The 18,776-nt window shown below is 33.4% G+C and overlaps 1 protein-coding gene across 1 annotated transcript; it reads left to right on the forward strand.

Moving 5' to 3' along the window:
• The first annotated feature begins 316 nt into the window (after positions 1–316).
• LOC131841159 (serine/threonine-protein kinase/endoribonuclease IRE1) lies at positions 317–16,106 on the forward strand. The gene is made up of 14 exons (XM_059189418.1): positions 317–503; positions 594–711; positions 2,085–2,336; positions 3,107–3,301; positions 4,165–4,405; positions 4,995–5,565; positions 8,857–9,038; positions 10,179–10,328; positions 10,721–10,860; positions 11,472–11,662; positions 12,729–12,862; positions 13,233–13,380; positions 13,774–13,968; positions 14,882–16,106. Exons 1-14 carry the CDS (start codon positions 426–428, stop codon positions 15,368–15,370), a joined length of 3,084 nt encoding a protein of 1,027 aa, XP_059045401.1. The 5' UTR covers positions 317–425; the 3' UTR covers positions 15,371–16,106.
• The last annotated feature ends 2,670 nt before the right edge of the window (positions 16,107–18,776 follow it).

The raw sequence follows: 18,776 nt of genomic DNA on the forward strand, positions 1-18,776 counted from the left end.
AATATATATATTTAGTATTTTTATTTAGTTGTCAGAATATAATTTCGAGACAAGAATATAAGAAACTAGCTACTTACAATGGCATCCACAAATACTATCTCACTCATGTCATGAGTATATTAGCACCTTAATAATTTTCAATCCAATACATCTTTTTTAACTCAATACATCTTTTTTGTCAATCAATTCGGAAGTACTCTATGATAATCTCAGTGTTCTGACGTCTGTCGTTTTGATTTTGTCAGGTGTCATATTAGTGAATAATGCAATATTATTAATAATCGCAGAGTACATTTTTATATCAACTTATATTATATTAATTTTAATGCTGTTCGCTATTCTTTAATGTTTATCTATTTTAGTGTTATTGTGAATAATGGGCTGCTCACAATTTAAGTGTTTTTATTGTGATTAATATTGTACCGATGATGAAGTTATTGTTTATTACGTTGTTTATTTTCGGATCTTGCGGCTTTGTGTCGCTAGAGGCTAAAGGCGAACAGGTGAGAATCTTGAGAGCCACACTAATTATACATAAATTGTAGTAAGGAAATGGATTTCACAATTAAATTATTTCATGCTGTTTATCACAGGATAGTACGGAGTTGTCTCAGGTGTTGGATGATCGACCACTTTTATTTGCCACGTTAGGGGGCGGCATGGTTGCTGTGGAACTTCTCACAGGAAATATTATATGGAAACTTAAAGACGGTAATTTTATATACCAATTGTTTCTCAAGGTATACATATATATGTATGGTCATAGATTTTTGATCTAAATACTATATATTTTTATAATTAGTTATTTGAATGTAATAGGTAACCGTAACTAGCCACAGCTTTACTGGCATAAGCATACACAAAAAACAGTAGAAATCAGAATAATTAGCTAATTTATAGCATATTGGGATCCATGACCTGAAAATTATTTAAGTAATTTAGGAGATTGACCCATATTAATATATATATATCACAATATAAAAGAAAGGATGTAAAAACAAAACAAAAGGGTGAATGATACAATTGATAGAAATTTTGAGTAATACTATTAATAATAATAATAACACTGAACAATTCCCACAGTGCCAAGTCCCAAACTAAGCAGAGTTGGCATTATAGGTACTGAACAATTGGTTATAATACATACATAAACTATGATTTTTTAAATATGTAACATACAAAGAAATTTTGCAAATCAATACAAACAATTGTACTCATGTATACGATTGTTTGTATCAAGACAAGAAACATCAGAAGTAATGTGTTATGCTAAACTTCTAGACCACAGAGGCTGTGGGAACAAGAGACTTCGTAAAGATATGTATGGGAATTTAACTTAATTTTTATGTCTTTATAAAAGTATACTATTTGGAAGTAGTTGGATAAAGAAATGTAATATTTATTGTCTGTATGTACATATGAGCAAATTTCACAGCATAACAAATGGCCTATATGCTTTGATGGATTGTAACAATAATTATTAATACACATATTTTTAGTTTAATTGGAGGAAAAGTGCAGAAAATTATGAATAAAAAATACTTAATGTAGTTTTTATATATTAAAACATACACACTACCATATATTTAATGTTAAATTAATTATGGTAGAGTTTCAACCAATGGGTGACCTCTAGTATATAGTTATTATGCATACTATATGACCTCGGTCACACAAACTCAATAATAAAAAGGGGCAATAATATTTTTATATAACCTGTTGTTTAATGCATGCATGAGTTATATAACTTTTTTACGTAAGTTAGTATTGTACTATTGTATTTATGAGGCCTTGTTGCAAATACACATTTCACTAGTGTATTTGAATTTTAATTATTTACATTTCTTTAAATATGACATTTCAATGTTGACACTGGTTTTACTTTGTACTTTTTTTATTGTTTGTAGTGTTTTTTTTACTATACCTGTAAAGCAAGACTTTGGATTAGTCCTTAGGAATATAGAAAATATACATTAGAAAAGTGATATTGTAAAACAAAACACAGCAAGTGAGATCACATTGCGGGTGATGGTGCATTAGGTTTGTTAATAACATAAATATATAAAGCTCATTTTCTTTTCAAGAACCGGTGGTGAAAGTCCCCAGTCAGCATGCAAACCTGATGCCGCAGTTCTTGCCTGATCCTCGGCATGGCTTTCTGTATATGTATGGGCCGCGTGGCGACCAGCAAATGCTTAAGAAATTGCCCTTCACGATTCCTGAGCTGGTGGCAAATGCCCCATGTCGCTCTACAGAAGGCATATTGTATACAGGGAAGAAAAGTGACACATGGTTCAGACTAGATCCTTTAACTGGTTCAAGGGAACATGTTTCAGGTAAGAGTTTTAGTAATATTGTAAACATTACCAGGTAAATTATAATATTCTTTTAGTAGGTATATTCATATCAATATCAATATCATCAATATAAATATATTAAAAATATAACTGATCCTGACCTGTCTGTGCTTGGAAGGTATGAGGAAAACTGTTATTATCAACGTAATAAGAAACTCAAAATATTTTTTTGTCTTTTTGTCTATTTGTTTGTGTGTTTTAGTTGCGATTTTGGACAATGTATAAGCTTATTTAAAATTAGTATTTGTTTTATTCTAGTCGGTTTACAAATAAAAAAGTTATATTATTACAAAGCACCAGGCTTCATTTAGTATGTAATATGAGTGTGACTTGATGATCAAGGACTATTACTTCTATATGACGGAAGGATGTTATTTTTTCTACATTACACATGTTTTCTTTATGTACTGCCCTTGTTGGGAACAAGTTGCCTTTCATTTATATAGTAGTATCTCATCTTTCAAACAAAAACAGCCTGTTATACAAATTGCTAGGTAGCAGTACTTTCTACAAACTATCTCTGTAGTCAGTGTATGTCAATTTGCAATTAATCATGAGATCGTAGGGAGCAGATGCAGTTGTATAAGAGCCATGAATCTCTGGAGTCCTCTGGAATGGCAATATATGAGTGGTATTGCGGGTGACATGATAACGTGATGTATGTAATGCTGTTCATGTATATGCGCCGTTTAGCGCCTACCATCAGGTGTTTGCCTTTCCAATTATATAACAGGAATGCCTATTTGTAGGTTTCGATAAATCCAAGATATTCAAAAGCGACGACGAGGAGACGTGCGGCACAGACAAAAGTCGAGGCATATATGTTGCTCGCACAGAATATAACATTCTCATGCATGACTCCAAAGATTCAAATCAAAAATGGAACGTTACCTTCTTTGATTATACGTCTCATGCTATGGGAAAAGAGATGCTAAACGATTATGGTAAGAAACATATAAATATCTTATAGTTTCATATATTTTTGAAGTAACGCAAGAATAAACCTTTATAACTGTTTACACAAATGGATAACTAAACAACCTTTACATGTCTACATTTCCATGGACATAGGGCGGGTCTACCGTCGAATGAGTATAATTTTTATAGGTGTTGTCATAACCTAGGTAGTCAGTCAGAATTATTAATAGTTATGTAATTTTTTTGATGTCGTCCAGATTCGAACTTCGATCTTTCGATGTCACCACTAAGCTACAATACACTAAAGTCTTATGAAATATGTTAATTTGGTATAATAGTCGGCATCGATTAATTTTCCGTCTGTATATTTATATAATTTTCCATCCATATTTGATTAGTAATATTTACTTTATGCAAACTAACCATGAAGTGAGTGTATTGAATATTCGCATATTAGCTACAATTCATTATAAATTAATATTGCAAGAAATTTATATTATTGTATGTGAAGTTAGACATAGCTGATTTAATTTAGTTTCGTGTAAACATAAACTAGAGAGATTTTTTTGTTTTCCAAAAAATGTTGGCTTTATATTTTGTTACATGATATTTGCCTCTTTTGTCTTTAAATGTTTATCCTCAATATGTTACTTTATCTGGCCCATAATACATTTTTGTAAATCTTAATTATTATTTGAAAAAATCCTACATTATATTTAGTCAAGTTTTTACTACAATCTAAGTACTATTTATAACTATATTTTGACTGCCTAGTTTTTATTGTGTTGTACATATATATTTTGAAGTTTTGTATGTATTCGAATCGATTAATATTTATTTTGGTGATACATAATTTTCCAATTTCCAACATTGGTAATCTCTTTATCAGGCATAATACATTTCACGTCGACTTCAAATGGACGGGTAATGTCATTTGACCGTAAAACGGGCGACCTCGTGTGGTCACATAACTTCGAGACACCCATCGTGGCCGCGTATCTGCTAGACAGGGAAGGCCTTATATCAGTACCTTTCAACTCTATCGGGGATGACACCCTGGATCACATTATGGAGGATGCAAATACATTGAGTAAAGGTCAGGGAATAAAAAACTCTAACATCGAACTGTAGTAAGTACAAATTTATGATCATAGAAATTATTTACATTTAATTACCCATGAATCATGATCATGTTGTACACATATGAGACGTCATAATTTTGCAAATATAATATAAAAGTAAATATCTGTCAGTTACTTTCAATCTGTTTGTAACACGAATTGATAACAAGTGCATTATAAAATTTATCGGATACCTATAATAATTCATAAAATATTTTTTTTTACATATGCGGTCATAGACTACCGTAATACCTATTCACATGACCGCAAATAGGCTGAAGACCAATTTTGATTTTACGGTTACTTTTCCTTTTTAAATAAGTCACGTTATCCTTTTAAATATATTATCAATATTTGTTCGAAATTGTGTAAAATATAAGTAATAGCACTATAAAAAATCGAATTCAGAACATCAGGTTTTATAGCTCGTTGAAAATATTGTCTGACAATATTCTCAACGATTTCAATTAACCAAGTAGATAGGAAATTAACATAATAATATATGTGGAAACAATTTGCCTATGTATAATATCATAATACACTATCTATGTTTTGGAGATGGTTTGTTATCAGATTGTATCAGTTACGTTAATTTCAGCCCTACATTGTATGTAGGCGAGCACAACCATGGCCTTTACGCACTATCGTCACTAGTAGACAAGAATACTGTTACTATATCAACTGGACATACGCAGCCATTGTTGATCGAGGGCCCTGTGTCTGAGGATGCGAATAGCGAAGCGCTTAGACAGGAAGCATTTACAAATGTCCATTATCAATTAAACGACTTAAATTTGCATGTATCAGCACCGTATTTATTGTTGGGACACTACAAAGTCCCTGAACTGACGACCTCCTGGATTCCTCAGCTGCCAAATACGCACTTTTTGAATACGCGCCAACCGAAAAGTGATGCAATCAAATTAATTAATGGGCAAGTTCACTCTGACGCAGATAAGGATGTGGAAAACGAAACTAATCTGAAATCTAATTCAATCAGCGTGTCCGTACAAACAGATGAGTTATTTGAAAAATTAAATTTTAGACCTGATTTATGGTACAAACAGGGCTACATATGGCTCCACCAGCAGGAGAATAAAGTATTGAAAGTGGTCCTCATCATATTGGTCGGATTGGTCATCACGCTGTTTTGGTATCTGAGATATCAGGTAAATATGATAGCGTTGTTTGATATGGATGTATATCAGTTGGTAATTACTCTTATAGAATTTTGTTGTCCGCCCTCCACGCTATTTCACACGTGCCTGCGTTGTATAATGACACATACGGCATGCTAGGATGGAGATTATTTTTTGTAAAACATTGCAATCTCGTTAGTGTAACTTATCGCGTAATATATAAGTCATATTTTTCTTTGCTCGGTTTTCTGCTTGTAATTTGATATGTACAATGATAAAACTGTCAACTGCATATAATCGTCCATTTTTTATAAATAGTCTGATGACGACTCTACTTTTAGATTAGGCACTCGGGTCATTATTTCGTTTTAGGGTTGGATTTGCCTACATTTTAATATCCCTAGCACATTTCAATTCATCCTATTAAATTAAAATGAGGTAATGTTTTAGTTAATTTTTATCATTACTCGAATATTACAAAGTATTAATCAATTTATAGAAAGATATTTGTCACATGAGTAGCTAAAACTATTATTTCGAGTCTCTTTTATACATAAATAAAAATACCGGCACCATCTGGAAAAAAATGTTTTCATTGTAGCATACCATTGGTACAAAGTCAACATCTGTTGTTTAAAATTCACGTCATTCTGTGGGTACATTACATGGTAATTTCCTCTAGTTGTTTTAGCAGCTGTGCTTAATTGACTCATAATGGTGATGTGGAAATTGAAAGTAGTTGAATTTAAGCAAAAGTGGCTATTTAATCAGTATTAATTAATTAGGTATATTTTTATGGATATATATGCCATAGTTTATCCGTCTCGCTAACGATATACCCTGGCAGAACACCAGTGGAGAATGATATGGTGAGGATGAAGATAGGTCAGTTAGCCTATCGTAGCGAAATTATTAGTATATAACCTCAATGCTATTCAGGGGGACCGCGTAGAGTTCAACCTTACAGTATATTACTTGCAATGGGGCCACTAGTCACTAGTGTTGACAATCCTCTTCATCCATATTATTTAGGTATTACAATTACAATATTAACTACTTAATACTATTTTGTACTGTCTGTTTTTCACGCAATAGTTAATAATTTGAGAAAAATATGATTCTATTCAGACGTAGGCCTTATTTACACTATTTCTATTTATTTAAATTTAGATGTTATATGACAAATATCATTTTAGTTTAATTACAATACCTATAAAATAACTTCAATAAATTGATAATGAACAGTAGATTCTATATTTTAGTTATCAAGTGTTTATACAGATATTTAGTTAGTCCTTAATTTTAGTTATGTTACATTCATAACTAAGATTGTATTATTACTAATACGATTGTTGTTCTGGAAAAAACATAATCGCTTCAATGTATTCCATATAAGAATTGAATTTAGAATCTTTCACCGGGTAATAGTATTTGCAATGTACCTCTTCTTAATTCTTAAATCTTACTAATATTATAAACGCGGAAGTTTGTGAGTGTGGATGGATGGATGTTAGTTGGTCATTCACGCAAAAACTATCAAATGGATTTTAATGACATGGAATCAGAATAACATGGAGGCTATAAATTTCACGCGGAAGATACTTGAAGCACATCTCGTTGAAGAATACATGAATTGCTAAGTAAAATCCTTACAAAACTTGATACGTCGAGATGAGTCGACCCTTCGTACAGAGTCGAAATATCGGTATCTCATAAATAACATAATTACGATAAATATCCCGTTTATATAATAATAATGTGTACAATTGTAAATAACCGTAAAAAAGTTTAAAATAGTTTTTATCAAAACGGTACGGTTTCAGAGGTGTAAAATAAAATTGAAATCTAAAACTAGGTACATATGTATTTTGTATTCATCATGTATGCCTATTTAATATTATCTTTATCACGACATAAACCATGAAAAAATATGATTGCTTGTGGCTAACCGTACAAACTATGCCAGTAGGTACATTAATGTAAAACGTTTTAATGGCATTGACGTACCATATATTTATACGGTTATATTTCAATATCTATGTTGCTCATGAAGGTTTCTGAATTACATTGTATGAAGTGAAAACAATATAATAATTATCTTTATGAAATTACTCGAGTAATATAATTTTGGTAATAATATTGAATTAAATTTTGAATAGAAATTAATTAAACTGTTTCTTAAAACTGTTATTAAATCAATAAAAAATTTAGTCCTTTAAATCAGTATTTGTGTGTTCTGTGAGATTTTTCAGATTTATCATGCATTTAGCATGATTGCTTCTCATTTACTTTTTGGCATTTACTTGCATTTCATAACTAACTGGGATATTAAATAGACAACAATTTTATCTCTAACCACGTGGCCGGCCCTTAATTAATTTTATAACATAGTTATACTTTATAGACTAAAGGAATCAGGTATATGTTAACAAAAAGATAGTATGATATCTATAAGATTAACAGTAATCTGTGTATTTGTTACATATAAGTAGGTATTGTAATTTAACCTAGATACGATTGGAATATTCTACGCGTTAGTTGCAACGCGATAAGATGGATTATGATAGTCAAGTTGAAAAACCCGTAAAATGAGACAATTACATTCAATATATCAGTACGCTGATCATATTAAACCATTACACTGGTCATATTAAAGATTTAGCAAATTTATATTGACGCATTCTGTCAACATATTGTGTTTATTATAAAACACAATATGTTGACAGAATGCGTGGGTTTTGATGTTTAGAAAGTATACATGAAGTAAGGTTCCTAATGAGATACATCAAGTGCCAATGATAAGTGAGACAAAGAAAATTAAAGAAAGGTTGGCTGCCTTACTGCCTTAAAAATACGTATGTCAGGCAAAAGATAAACGACATAATTATGTCTTTGGTTTCGTTTTAAGGGATGATGTTAAAAACGGGGACATACTGAAAATAGGAATATAAACACATTTGGTGTTCTGTTGTGTCTGTCATTGGGAGCGAAGTCTCAAATATATGTAAAGCCATACGTCCTTCTCCTCTATTGTCATTATATGTACATGTAATGCGTAGAAATGAATAAAAGTGAGATAAGGGAAAGAAGATGAAAATATATGACTTCTTTAAATTTTATAGTGAAATTCACAATATTTAATAAGGCTATTATTTTGTACTATAATAAGAATAAAACCTATTCGATAACCTACGTATAAAGAGGTCATTCCTTCTTAAAAGGAGGGCAACGCACTTGCTAGGTAACAAACATACACTCTTCCGTATTTATAGTATTTAGGTTATTACTATAAAATGCCTTAAATTAGCCTTTATATTACAGGCTCGCGAGTTCCAGCAATTGTCACAAGGTGGCTCCCGAGGGTCCACTGCCTCGACATCCTCCAACGGGGAAGTGACAGGCCAACTTGTCGAGGTTGGTGACGGGGAAGTGCGCATTGGCAGGATAAGTTTCCATACCGATCAGGTCTTGGGAAAAGGCTGCGAGGGTACCTTTGTGTACAGGCAAGTTTATGTTTGTATTAGAGTTTGCAGTCGTCAATTTAAAATGGTTGTCTAGCGATTTTAAAAAATCATACATATGACATATTATATAGTTATTTTTAAACTTTCGTGTTTAATATACAATATTTAAAATATTAACCGGGTTTTGACACTTGAGATGACTGGAGTAACAGCGATGAAAAAACTGCTGTCATGTATCTACATTGATAGATGACAGAAGTTTTTTCATCTACCGTCACAAGATTGTTCAACGAAACTCGCGACCACGTGAATCGTCGAGATAGGTTAATAATTTAAATCATTTATTTTATTTATTCTTTAAAGCACAATATAACTTCTACAAAGGCGAGCTTAATGCCGTATGACATTCTCCACTTTAGGTATATAGAAAGCGTTGTGGGGCAGTTATGTTGAAAAGCAATCACAAAGTAACTAATAAATATTATATAATATATATGAAATGCAAATAAATATATACATATAATAATATATATAGTACCTGATATTACATAATGTCATACTGAATAAATAAATACATTTATGCTAAGTATAGATAAATATAATACTAATACAATGCAATATAGTTATAACTCGTTTTGGTGACTCAAGAGAAAATTAAATAATTTCTTTTTAAAAATGGGCTTATTCGATGCTTAATAATGTATGACATATTATTCTTTGGAAAACATAAAATATAGCACAAGCACTGTTTTTCGGGGCTTATTTTTATGTCATGTGTTGCTATTAAGTGCAATGGTCTAAATCATTCTGCAATAGTAATAATTACAATTGTAATACAATATTTTTTTTATTGAATGAAAAATATTTCAATTAATATTAAAAATGACTCTGGACAGTTCACATAGAGCCATCCCAGAGAATACAAAAAAGCAGAGTAAAAATACTTATATAATTTTTTTTTGGAAATCCTTACATAATATATTTAGGAAACATCCAGACTAATACATTCATACTCATGAGTATAAATGTTTTGCATCGTGCAAGGAATCGAACCCGCGCCCATCGGGAGTAAAGCGGTGTGCTAAACCGCTACCATCGAGGTTGTCCTAAATAAATACAGCTTCTATAGGTAATTGTATTATTATATAATTATATATTTTTAAATAATTCGTGTTGTAGGGGTACATTTGATAAGCGTGACGTAGCAGTGAAGAGACTGTTGCCTGAATGCTTCACGTTCGCCGACCGCGAGGTGACGCTGCTGCGCGAGTCGGACGCACATGCTCACGTTGTACGCTACTACTGTACCGAGCGTGACAAGCAGTTTAGGTATGTTGCACATCTATGAGACATAAATATTTGAAGTTTAATACTCGTTAATGTAGAGTTTGATGCCGTTCTAATTCTCAAACTAGCGTGAGCTGTATATCAGAAGTCAGTTGCTGCCCAATAACAAGGATTTTAAAGTGTTAAGTTTGTCATGTATACCATACTAGTGACCTGCTTTTGCTTCGCATTGGTATATGGAGTATGTGACAGAGTTTGTGTATGCATTTTAATTATATATCAGTTAATTATGCCAGTAATTTTAGAAAGAAGTAACTAGCTGATAGTTATAAAAATATGTGATGAATGGTAAAAAATATAAATGAATATTAGTTATTAACATAATTTGTTCATCAAGTCGCAATATATAATCATTATTTCTTTTATATTTCAAGGTACATTGCATTAGAGCTGTGCTCAGCTACTTTACAAGACTATGTGGAGAAAAAGTTAAATTTTGAGTGTCGGATAGATGGTGTGGAAGTGTTAAGACAAGCTACTATGGGATTGTCCCATTTGCATTCCATGGATATAGGTATGTACACTGTTCATATTATATTTATACCTATTTAGATATCAAATGCTCAAATCAATCAATCAATCTAAATATATTTATTCATTTAGGTCTATTCAAGCAAAGAAGACAAGAAATTCAGCTGTTATTCATTTCAATGTACATATTTACAAAAATAACGATTCATTTTTATATCAAAATTAGGGAGAAAAATCTGACCACTAGCATATGCTATTGCAAATATTCTAATCTTCTGTTTCTTCTGTTATTCTGTTTCTCTGGAATACTCCATAGAATATACGCTGGCGTCTTATTTTCAAAAGTCAGTCAAATATAAAAAAGTTTAGTTATTGTAATCATAGAGTTAGATGTAGACGGTAAAAAGTCGTCTACGCTGTTACCTCGGTTTCGCCTATTTTAACTGCCATGCGAATTACTTTGTAAGCTGTTACCATTGTAGGGTGTAGATTAGGCAGTAAAATTATAGGATTAGAGGCATGGTATCTTAGTCCTCAAAAATGCCAAGAAATGATTGGTGTCGCGGGTGTCACCCGATAGCGTCATGTCCGTTCATGTATATGGGTCATGCTTTTGCCATTCTATTCAAACATATAAATCATTATCTATTTCAGTACATAGAGATATAAAACCGCACAATGTATTGCTGTCAATGCCAACCGGGTCTGGCGAGGTGCGCGCTATGATATCAGACTTTGGTCTTTCTAAGAAGCTGAACATCGGCCGCGTAAGTTTCTCTCGCCGCTCTGGAGTCACCGGCACTGACGGTTGGATAGCGCCCGAGATGATAAACGGGGAGCGGACGGTACGTTACTGTCTATTAATCTCTAATAATAACACATAACCCTAGTCTTTTTTGGATGAACTGTGTGAATGATGATATGGCAAGACAGGGAGTAAATAACAAGATGATTGCGAACAGGGATGAATGGAGAAGAAAAAGATTACGCTGACCCCAAATGAATGTTATATGGAGGAAGCGGCAGCAGCACTAGTGCTAGCTAATAGTCTACCTACTTGCCTTTACCTCACTCTTCTCTCCAAAGGTCAGTTCTCAGTCTCTATTTCAGTCAGCCTTGCTTTGTATACTGTGTAAAGACTAGGTCTTTTTTTATGCACAAATGAATGACTAACAAGCTAGGTAGTCCATCTGGTGGTGAGTGGCAACCACAGTGAATATATAAATGAATACCACCATGCTTATCACATTACCACATGATGCTTGTGATGCCACTAATGCATTGCCATTCTGGGTGACTAAGATGTTCTGTCTCCATAGCCTATAATTTCACTGCTTTGTCTCACTCTTCAACCGAACCACAGTATACAAAGCAAGGCTGACTGAAATAGAGACTGAGAACTGACCTTTGGAGAGAAGAGTGAGGTAAAGGCAAGTAGGTAGACTATTATCTTGGATATTATCATTACTTTGAGATTAAATGGCAACACAGCGCCATTTAGTCATATAATAAACAGATCTCGTACTAAATTACTGGTGACTAACTGAAATTACATGCATAATATAAGTAGGAAATACTCACATACCAAATCAACGGTCATTTTCTAAGTTGTTGATTCGGTTGAAAGTTCTTTGCAACATGTTATAAAAACATCTTAATAAAATTGATAGTTTATATTTTATTGTAACATAAATTTCTCAGACTATATTTAATTATAATTTAATTGAAATGTATTTATTTATTTTAACACTTTATTAATTAATTAGTTAAGTGTGAATAAAAATATGTGTTATATAAAAATAATTTACACAATTTATAAGAGTATATATACCAGTAATACGGCAAGTATATATACAATTGTAGATATATTAAGCTGCTTTTATAATTAGTCGTATATTTCATCTATTGCAGACTACATCAGTAGATATATTCTCATTGGGTTGCGTATTTTATTACGTCTTGGCCAAAGGACAGCATCCCTTTGGTGACGTGTTGAGAAGGCAGGCGAATATACTCACAGGCGACTACACTTTAGATCAACTAGAGTGAGTAATATATTTTATCTATTTAATAAAGAATATTTATCATCTCTATCAATATGCCATATATGTGTTTATGATGCAGTATTAATATAATAAAAAATGTTACAGTCTTTTGTGTAGTGAAATTACTTTTAATTATCATCTCATTGACAGTAATGAATCTATACTCCATTCTAATAGAATGTACTAAGGAGGTAAACAAAGTGTTTTGAAATTTATAACATCAGTACTCTCTTAATAGGAATGACATTTATCCGAATCTTGAGGGTTTTAATTGCATGTAACAGTATTGTATTCACTTGGATAATAATATTAAAGGCATTTTTTTTCTGTTATAACTTTTAATAGGTACTCTGTATTTATACTCTTTCAGTAAAATGCTACCAGATGAAGAAGTGTTATTAACGAAAATACTGATCCGTTCTATGATATCAGCGAAGCCTCAGGCACGACCACCTTGCGAGACTGTATTAAAGTATCCCATGTTCTGGGGCAAGCAGTGCATCCTTAATTTTTTGCAGGTAGGATATAATTGTTTATAGTATATCTTTCAGAATCGTATGAACTTAATATAAAATCTTTTATATCCGTTTTGACAAATGTCGAGTTAGTAACTTTATTGCTACTCCTAATTGTCTTTACTTAGCTAATTGCATTTTCTTATAGCTATTAAATCTTTTTTCTGAGTTAAAATGTCATACATGGAAACACAGAGACGGTCTTTTACGCACTGATTTGTTACACATAGAAATCCAGACCAGTTAGGTGGATGCAGACAATTCTAAATCTATAGATACACACACATCGCATATACAACATACAATAAAAAAAACATTTTCACATTTGTTCGTATGGAGTATTGTCACTCGATTGTTACGTCGGTCTGAGTTCTAGCTGAATATATTTCGGGGCAGGATGTAAGCGACCAGGTGGAGAATAGCACCGGCGGCGCTGCAGGCGCGACTCACCCGGTGGAGACGGGCGCACGTGGTGTAGTGCGCGGCGACTGGCGACTGCACGTGTGCGCCGCGCTGGCAGGAGACCTGCGCGCGCGCCGCTCCTACCGCGGAGACCGCGCCGCGCACCTGCTGCGTGCCATCCGCAACAAGGTGAGCCCCGCCACCGCCGGCGACTGGCGCCTGCACGTGTGGCCGCGCACCTGCTGCGTGCCATCCGCAACAAGGTGAGCCCCGCCACCGCCGGCGACTGGCGCCTGCACGTGTGGCCGCGCACCTGCTGCGTGCCATCCGCAACACGGTGAGCCCCGCCACCGCCGGCGACTGGCGCCTGCACGTGTGGCCGCGCACCTGCTGCGTGCCATCCGCAACAAGGTGAGCCCCGCCACCGCCGGCGACTGGCGCCTGCACGTGTGGCCGCGCACCTGCTGCGTGCCATCCGCAACAAGGTGAGCCCCGCCACCGCCGGCGACTGGCGCCTGCACGTGTGGCCGCGCACTTGCTGCGTGCCATCCGCAACAAGGTGAGCCCCGCCACCGCCGGCACCGCCGGCGCACTGCTGCGTGCCATCCGCAACGTGTGGCCGCGCACCTGCTCCGCAACAAGGTGAGCCCCGCCACCGCCGGCGCCTGGCGCCTGCACGTGTGGCCGCGCACCTGCTGCGTGCCATCCGCAACAAGGTGAGCCCCGCCACCGCCGGCGACTGGCGCCTGCACGTGTGGCCGCGCACCTGCTGCGTGCCATCCGCAACAAGGTGAGCCCCGCCACCGCCGGCGACTGGCGCCTGCACGTGTGCGCCGCGCTGGCCGGCGACCACGCATCATGTCTCACTGATATAGGACATTCAAGTAAAAGATCTCCTGCCAGACATCTTATTTTCTGATTAACGAAATGTATGAATAGTATGTGTGTGTATTAGTGATGTGTGATGATATGTGCTAGTTTGAGCATTTGTCCATATTCCAAGTATCAGGGAACGATGGTACACAATCTTTGCCCTATTATTCCAGGGATCTTGTTCTATTCTTCTTATGATACTAATTGATTTTAATGATTTTTATTTTAGAAACATCACTATCGGGAGTTAGAACCTGAAGTTCGAGAGAAACTAGGAAAGCTACCTGATGGTTTCGTAACGTACTGGCTACGACGGTTCCCTCTGCTTCTGCCCCACGTGTGGCTACAGATGCAACCGTATCGACATGAGGATCTCTTACAAGGTTACTATCCGCATTCATTTACATTTAACAGAGAAGATGTCATTGAACTTAGTAATGATAGTAATTACGAAGAAGATTTAGCTTTAGAGCTGTGTGATTCTGAAAAAAATGATTTATTCGTCAAAAGCAGGGTATATTATGACGAAAACGATAGAGAGAAATCCTATAGATATTATAGGAAAGACGGCTCGCCTCAAAAGCGTGCCGATTGGAGAAGTGAGGCCAGAGATTTCAAAGCGAGACAAGATGATGTCAGATTAAGAGATCGACATCATTACAAAAAGAAGGAGAAAAAGAAAGAAGACATCCCAGTTTGGACATTGCCCCATCAGTGATATAATTAAGAGCACAAACGTAAGTTTATCTGATCAGAAAAATAAGAATTGCTATCAGTTGTTGCGGGCAACACTGAGCATGCCATTTTAATACATGTTTGTTAAGCTAAAAGTTTCTTTTTTCTGTAATAGAATATAGACTTTGTTAGGGACAAATAATATAGCCATGCCAATATAAAAAATCACAACTAGCAAGAACACATGACTATTTATAGTATTAGTATAAAGGACTATTGATTGCTCTTGCTGATTCATGGACTATTGGCTAAACTTGTTTACACATAGACAGAAGACTGTGATTTCTTTTACTGTCAATTACAGTAAAAGTTAATTTAATTTCTTTTACTGTAATTGTGATTAATACTTCTAGCTGTACTATATATTTATTTAGTTATAATTAGGTTTGTTACCGGTGTGTTGTTTAAACACCAGGTACTCGTTGAGAGGATTCTTAAAAATCGACCTGGACCGATCGGAACTTTTTGAGTGGTAAACTAGGGAGGCCCTTCGATAAAATTTTGGTTTCCATTGGTCAAGCCGTTTCGGAGCCGTATTGTTACAACGAGCGAAAATCTGATCTTTAAGATGGCTCCGCGTAATAAACACAACAAAAAGTAACGTAACATGAATAATTTTAATTTTTTTGATCCGATTACAATAATTACGCACAGTTTTATTGTTTACATGTGATTTTTATCTATCAATATACAAAATTCTCAGAAAATTACGTAATAATATAAGTGATAAAAATGTTTTGTACTTAGATCTCTATACTGTTTTATAGTACAAGATGTGTTTTCTTTGTTTTTTTTTTACGCTAATTTATAATTCATAATGGTATGAGTAGTTGGGACCAATTTTGTAGATCGAATAATTTAAGAATTATGTTAGGAACATTTTCTTCATACTCTAATACATCAGGTGAATATTTTTTGTTTTATTTAGCATATTTATTTTATCAATTGAAGTAAAATGTAAATGAAGTTATTAAAAGAACGGTTTTAAGTAATTTTTATTTTAAAATGCTTTATCTAATTTAATTAAATAACAAATTATTGAAATTATTATTTAAATGTCATTAAAATGTTATGAGTAATATTAGTCGTAGGGAAAAAATCTAATCAGAAACCAAATCGCAATTGGATACTATTTATTAAGATTTGCTGTTAGATTTGTTTCAAGAGAAGTTTTGACATTCCTATATATATATATATCTATACTAATATATTGAAGTACGATTGTTGGTGCTATGTTGATTGTAAAGCTGGAAATGTGCAAATAGAATAAGTTTAACGTATAGTTGTAAAGAAATATTAATTGCGCACAATATTGTATATTACTGATTTTAGATTTGTCTATTATACAGAGTTATGTAAATTATAAAATATTAAAACTAGTTATTAAGACAATAGATGCAAATAATGTTATATCGATTGTACTTAAGTAGTTCACTAACTTATTTATTCAATCTGTTAACAGAGACTTGGTCCACGTGGATTAGGATAAAAGTATCTTATATATGTAATATATGCTATGGTCTGTCTTTATACATATTTAATTAAAATTCTTTAAGTTCTAATTAAGAAATAATCCTGTCCAATTATTATAACAGTGTTGGAAATTGTAATATTTTTATTATATATGCTCTCGTTTCATTCTACTACATCCCACAAGGGTAGGAGACTCTAGAGATATAGTACATACATACACTGGTTAAATTCAAAATAACTAACTCTTCGAATTAATCGGTTTTTTATTAAAAATAGTAGTTCGTAGTGTATGGATTATGTTTTTAGTTATTTTGTACTGCAGAAATATGAAATGGACCACCTTTAGTAGATAATTTGTAAAGCACAAATATTTTATTTAGAGTACTAATCATTTTATTTCATTATATCATTTTGTGAATGTAAAGGACGATCGAAAAAAGATGGATGGATGGCGTTGAAACTATAATGCATAAATGGAGATTAAACTCGCATATGACGCTCTAAGAAGACTGGTGGTAGAAGGTGACATACTGGGATGAATGCCATAAGACTTCTAGTGAGTATAGAGGTAGACTTTGTAGAAAGTCGTCTGCGTGGATATTACTCTTTCAATTAATTTAGCAGTTTGCTTTGTAAGTTATATTTCTTTGAATGTCGATGACATAAGTGAAATTACAGAGCACGAAACCATGACACCTTTGAAATGGTGACGCACAATTGAAACTAGCGTATATAATAATCTAGTAAGTAATCTAGTAAATCACTTGTCAGACATGAATTTTTAATTGTCAATGCCGCGTGCTATTGTCAGTTATGCCACTAAGGATTATTTTGTTTCGTGGTCTCAGTAATTGTTATATACATTTGTCTATTTTTGACCGCTTTAATGTATATATACGTTTATTGTTTGTGATCAAACATATAAGTACCTTAATATGTTTAGTAAACATATGTGTAATTATAGTATGATTATGATGTGTCAATGAAGTATACTATTAAAATATAGTTTTAAATAACGATAAATCTATTTTGTCTTAATATTGATATCAAACCTATCATGTCAAAACGTCGTCGTATTGAGATGTATAATGAAGTCGAAGAACTCTTTCTTGTAAAAGAAACGAATTATTTTAAACGTTATAATTTAGGTTAAAAATGATTTGAAGAGCTGTTCCTAATTAAATCGTGTTAAATTAAAAGTGAATGATCGTTTTAAAGTACAATAAAAATAAATTCGGCATTCTCTTTTATAAACACAATAATCTAGTAACATTTTTACGTTTGGGTAATACGAGTATGCTTTAGTATAAGGAACAGTGTAAGGATATTTACAAATGTAGGTTTCATTGGCTTTCGATTCTCAATATATGGCCTACGTTGTAAGGGATTTTTTTGTAAATAGGTAACTTTGTACATAGTTTAGTATGACATAAATTTAAAAATTATATTATATACATGTATGTATACATAATATTATTAATTTATATCACAACAATGCCGAGATCATTATGGATTTTGCTTACCTATAATTTTTTAATAAATAGGCACATTTCTATACATAGTCTGTGTATGTTCTTGAAAATAGATTTATAAGATTTAATTAATTTAAAAGAAAAATATGCACAGATGTGATAAATGCTCAAAATGTTTCTATATTTGTATTATGAATGGAATAAAACATAGGTAAATTATATTTGTTTTTTATTTCAAGAACAGTTATTATAGCTGCTGTATAACTGCATTCTCTGTGATGGGATAAGGTTCGTAGGTAGTATAAAAAATCCAAAATATAAAACATTATTTATTGTCGACTTCAATTGTCAATTATTTATAAATAACTACATTCATACATTTGTGATGTTCCTAATTTAATTTCATTGATAGACAAAACAATATTATCAACAAGATATACACAA

This window comes from Achroia grisella, unplaced genomic scaffold, assembly GCF_030625045.1.
Source record: "Achroia grisella isolate CSIRO2021 unplaced genomic scaffold, CSIRO_AGI_Agris_v1 utg1573, whole genome shotgun sequence".
Classification (NCBI taxonomy): domain Eukaryota; kingdom Metazoa; phylum Arthropoda; class Insecta; order Lepidoptera; family Pyralidae; genus Achroia; species Achroia grisella.